General features: G+C 52.9%; 1 protein-coding gene across 1 annotated transcript in view; it reads left to right on the top strand.

The window, feature by feature from the left end:
* The first annotated feature begins 2,073 nt into the window (after positions 1-2,073).
* KIAA1755 (KIAA1755 ortholog) overlaps positions 2,074-5,523 on the top strand; it is a 23,160-nt gene continuing 19,710 nt past the window's right edge. The window contains 3 exon segments of the mRNA XM_023743472.1: positions 2,074-2,091; positions 3,278-3,475; positions 4,541-5,045. Coding sequence (XP_023599240.1) covers positions 2,074-2,091; positions 3,278-3,475; positions 4,541-5,045 — 721 coding nt within the window.

Raw genomic sequence — 5,523 nt, 5'->3', positions numbered from 1 at the left:
GCTGCTTGATCGACTTAGTGTGTCTGTGCTCATGGATGTTAGACGTGGTCCTCTAACTCCCTATTCCCGTTCCCACCGTGATCATTAGCAGTGCAGGGACTGGGGGTGAATAACTGTTGGAGCTTAGCCTTGCTTGGGGGAGCATTGGAAGAGTGTAAGGTCAATCCCCTTTTACTGTGTAAGGTCAATCCCCTTCTCTGTTGCCAATTTCTTTGCAAGAGGGCTAACAAACAACCTTCCCTTTGGTCCAGCAGGAGTAGCCGGGCGGGGGGCTGACGGTGTAGAGGCTACAGGTTGGGGAGTTGGAGGAACAGGGGTCGCCGGGGGAGGGGTAGGTGGTGGTGCTTACGGCTTTAAATCAGTTACTCCAGTTGGCCTATAGTCAGCAAATGCTGGTATATCTGCCTCTTTTTCTACAATGATACAGAGTGGTGTTCCTAAAGGGACACCAGGTCAGATGAGCCAACCAGTCTGCCAAATTAAAGACCCTCCTCCCCCTCAGTGTGAAAACACCCCCTCGTGGGCACGTGCACTTTCGGCATCAGGTCCCTGAGCTTACTACCAGGACAGTGCCAGGTGCCTCTTTCCTGCAGAGCGGGGGCTGTAGGCATCCACTCATTCATTCTACAAGCTGTGAAGGGCTGTCTGGTGCCCAGCACTGTGTGGGCACTGAAGACACAGCGGTGACACTGACATCTGTCTAAATGCCCTGGGCTAGTGTTCCCTGTTTACAGCCTCCTGGCATCTTGCTGGGCTCGAGAAATGCCATCTTCCTCCTCCTCTAAGGCCCAGTGTTATTTCCCTGTCTCCAGGGACCCCTACTATATACATGGTGATTCTTATTTATTCTCCTCTTCCTATACATTCCTCGATAGATGGTCTCGGAGCTGGGGTGCCCAGAATGGCCTCCATATGCTTCTCAAAGGTTGAAAATCATATCCATGGATTCTGTTATTGTATCTGGATGGACACCTCTGGCCTTGTCCAACTTGCCTATGTTACAGATGGAAAAACTGTGGTTGAGCGGGGTACATTTTGTTCCATTTTCCACAACATTTGCTGAGCACCTATTTTGTGCCAGGGACTGAAGACCCTAGAGCAGTGGTTCTCAACCTTCTGGCCCTTTAAATACAGTTCCTCATGTTGTGACCCAACCATAAAATTATTTTCGTTGCTACTTCATGAATCATAATGTAAATATCTGATATGCAGGATGGTCTTAGGCGACCCCTGGGAAAGGGTCGTTTGACCGCCAAAGGGGTCGTGACCCACAGCTTGAGAACCGCTGCCCTAGAGCAATAGGAGCCAGTGCCTGCTGTGTCAGTTTCTATTGCTGCTGAAGCAAATGATCACAAACGCAGTAACTTAAAGCAACGCGAGTCAATTGTCTTGCAGTTCTATAGAGCAGAAGTCCAACGGGGGTCTCCCTGGGCTCACATCAGGCGTTGGCAGGCTGCATTCTTTTCTGGAGCCTCTTGAGAGAACCTGCTGTGTTTTCCAGCCCCTAAGAGCCGTCCACATTCCTTGGCTCTTTCTCCATTTTCAAAGCCAGCAGCGTCGCATCTCTCTGATCCTTCTTCCATAGTCACATTTCCCTCTGGCTCCTGCCTCTTCTGTGCCTTCCTGCACTTTTGAGGACCCTTGTGATTGGATTGAGCTCACCTGGATAATCCCGGATAATCTTTTTATTTTAGATCAGCTGATCACCAACCTTTATTTCATCTGCAGCATTCATTCCTCTGCCTTGTAAGGTAACATGTTCACAGGTTCCAGAGACTAGGCTATGGGCATCTTAGGGGACCCTTATTCTGCTTACCATTCCTGTTCTCAGGGAGCCTGGAGTCCATTGAGAGAGTCAACAATCAGTGTGGGAATTGCTATGACAGGGGCACCTTAGAAGCCCAGAAAAGGGGACACCTGACCCAGGGGGAATGGGGGCGGGGGCGGGGGGCAGGGAAGGGGTCAGAGAGAATCTCCTGGAAGAGATGACGGTGGACTTGAATCTTGAAGGATGAGGAGTTAGCCAGATGAAGAGGGAACGGAAGTGGAAGGCATCCTGGGGGAAGGAGCAGCATGTGCAAAGGCCTGGAGGTGAGCGAGGGAACGCATGTGCCATCGTGGCTGAAGCATGAGAGGGGCAGTGAGGCTGGAGGGGAGACCAGAGAGGCGCACACTGGCAAGATCACGGAGGGTCTGGATGCCTGGAGGCTGATGGTTTCTGAAGGCAATGGGGAACCTTTAAGGTTTTGAACAGGAGACTGAGGAGGTCAGGCTTGCATTTGAGAAAGTCGGGGGTCCTGGTAGAGTGGCTGGAAGTGAGGCTGACTAGAGGTTGGAAGCCAATGAGGAGGTGATTCAATGGAACAGGTGATGGGGATCTGGATCAGGGCGGGGTCAGGGGAGCAGAACAGAGCAGAGCGGGTGTGTTGGTGAGCTGTTGGAGGCAAGAAGACTGTACAGGTCATGGCCGAGGGCTGTTTGTGGGCAGGGGAGGCAGGAGGAGGGGGCAGCATGATAAGCAGATTTCTTGGCCTAGCAGCTGATTGGATGGTGGGCTCATTGCTGATGTGGGGACACAGTGGGGAGTGAGGGGGGAGGAGTAGGTTAAGGAAGGTACTGAGTTGAGTTTAATATGTTGATGGTCTGTGTCTGATAGACCTCTAGGGGAGGTGTCCAGAAAGCAGCTGGATATACGAATCTGGGACTCATATGTTAATTATATAGACTTGGATCAATTAGTTATTGCTGTGTAACAATCCACCCCAAAACTCAGTAGTAAAAAACAGCCACTTATTATCACTCAGGCACTTGCATACTGACTGGGATTGTCTGATCTAGGCTCAGATTCACTGGTAGCTCAGCTTCAAAATGCAGGTCTGCAGGTCATCCAGGTGGTGGGATTGGGGGATGCTGACCTCCCCTTTCCCTCTGACCCTGACCTGGATGCCTCCTTTCATTCCTCCATTCCACCTTGGACTAGAGAATGACGTTTGAGCAAAGACGTGCAGGAAGTGAGGCAATGAGGATGTCTTGAGGAAGAGTATTCTAGGCAGAGGGAACGGCCGGTACAAAGGCTCTGAGGTGGGGTGGTCGCCAGTGGAGGAACAGGAAGGAAGCCAGTGTGGCTGGAGGAGGCGAGTGAGGGGAAGGAGCAGGAGAGGAGGTCAGAGAGTCACAGGGGCCTTAGTCATATGGGGCCTGGAAGGTCATGGGAAGTGGCTTCTACCCTTGTAATTACTGCTACTATCCCTTTTATCCTCCTCTCCTGTCCCCCCAGGACGCTCCATCCCTGGACGCAGCCATCCAGAACGCCCTGGCAGGCCTCTACCCTCCTTTTGAGGCCACAGCGCCCACTGTCCTGGGGCAGGTGTTCCACCTCCTGGACGCTGACTTCCGGGGGGACGGGCTGAGCTTCCTCCTGGATTTCCTGATCCCTGCCAAGCGCCTATGTGAGCAAGTCCGAGAAGCAGCCTGTGTAAGTCCCAAAGGATGCCCTCCAAATGGAGCAGGAGGGCCACTGGCCCTTTACTCTCTGACATCCAGGAGCCCGTTGTGTTTGCACTTTCACTAGCAGGGAGGAAGGCGTGGATAAAGGGTCGTCTGGGTTCCCCGGCCCCCAGGAGCCTGCCTTGGGGTTGGCATTGTAGGCATTGCCAAGCTGCCTTGGCTGAAGTAGAACAGCTTCAATAGAAATAGCAGAGAATGTTCCAGACCTTCTCTGAAGCCCTTGAGGCCTTTCTTCCCAGATCCCTTCAAACCCAGATCTCAGGGAGGCAGCTCCTGAGGCAAAATGGAAAGAAAAGTGTGTTAGGCAGGACTCACTGACTGCAAATGATGGGTCCTTCCTCAGATAGGGACAGGGTGCTCTGGCCTCTGACCCAAATTTATCCACCAATCAATTTCCTTAAGGACCTTCTGTCTCCGTCTCTGCTTCTCCTTGCTTGCCAGCGTCATTCTTAGAGGCTAAGTGTTCCCGCAAGGCTGGAGCCCAGGACCGCTCTGGGTTCAAACCATCTCCTGGAGGGGAAGATGAATTCTTTCCCATCAGCTGCAGATAGAAAAATTGCAAGGAAGGATCCTGATTGGCCAGGCTTGGGTCCTATGTCCATCCCTGGACCAATCACAGCAGCCAGATTATATAAGATTATCGGGGAGGGCTCAGGCTTGATAGATGGGGAGGAGAAGGGAGCATGAGTCAATAGGGCAATCCTCATGGGTAATGGACTTGCTAACTAGTACCTAGAACTCAAGCTTTTCTCTCTTGGACCAGTAGGTTAGCAAGTATTTTTAAGGTCAGGGCCAAGACCAGGGTGAGACAAGAGGCATCGAAGGTACATGTCAGAGGCACTCACTCTCAGGGCTGTGCGAATTGTGGGACCCTGACAGCGGGGCTTCCTTAGATGCTACATCCTCGGCACCTCTCTGGCCTCACCTTAGCCCCCAACCTGTTCAAGATTCCTTCTTGGAGAGGAAAGGGAGCAGATCCACAGGTGGGGTTTTCAGGGTCAGGTTCTCTGACATCATCCCCTTCTCTCTGCAGGCCCCCTATACACACTGCCTCTTCCTGCATCAGGGCTGGCCGCTGTGCCTGCAGGACAAGGTTGTGGTCCACCTGGCCCCCCTCAATCCCCTCTTATTGCGCCAGAGTGACTTCTACCTTCAAGTTGAGCCTCAGGAGGAGCAGTCTGTCTGCATCATGATCAAGTGCCTCTCGTTAGACCTCCGCACAGTGGACACGAAGCCTGTTCCCGTGTCATCCTACCCGACACTGTTCACCCAGGAGTGGCTGGAGGCCTTCAACAATGACTTTGAGGGAAGTCCCCTACACAACTGTCTGGTAGCTTCAGAAGAGGGGATTGTTCCTGTGCCCTGGACCAAGATAACCAGCCCAGAGTTTGTGGATGACAAACCCCAAGCAGTGACTGTTCTCTCCCCAGCCTGGGGTTCCCTTCAATTAGAGGCACTGGATTTGAGTGGCCCCCAAGAGCTGCACCAGGCCAGGTCTCCAGGCAGCCAGGTGCTGCTTGGCCAGAGCTTGGCCAAGGGTAAAGACAAGACATATGAGATTAAGTACCCTGGACTTATCAAGGTGGAGCAAGCCAGGCCTGGGGAGGTGGCCTTCAGGATGGACGATGTGGCCAGCCAGAACTTAGAGGGAGAGTATGTGGCTCTCCTGGACTTTTCCCAAGAGAGCAGAGGAGAGCCTGTGAGTAGGGAGGTGGACACATCCCGTGGGTGTCCTATTGGGGCACTGGAGGAGCTATCTGGAACTAAAGAAATCCCTTTGTCCCAAAGGATGCTGCCTCTCTCAGGGACCAGTGGGGGGCCTCCCCTGGGAAAGTGTGCTTGTGCAAAGCCAGCAAGCTTGGAGGAAGATCCCTGCGTTTTGAGCTTGAAGAGAAAGGTCAACCATAAAGCCCCCTCCCACAACTTAGAGTGCCAGCCCCAGGAGCCCTACCTCAGCATCCTTGAGAACCGCACTGCACTGTGCCTCTGGCCTCAGAACAGATGTCTCAGAAGAGT

Source organism: Myotis lucifugus, unplaced genomic scaffold, assembly GCF_000147115.1.
Source record: "Myotis lucifugus unplaced genomic scaffold, Myoluc2.0 scaffold_393, whole genome shotgun sequence".
In the NCBI taxonomy this organism is placed as follows: domain Eukaryota; kingdom Metazoa; phylum Chordata; class Mammalia; order Chiroptera; family Vespertilionidae; genus Myotis; species Myotis lucifugus.
Note: the sequence above shows the minus strand (reverse complement) of the source record. Positions and strands in the feature narration are given on the sequence as shown.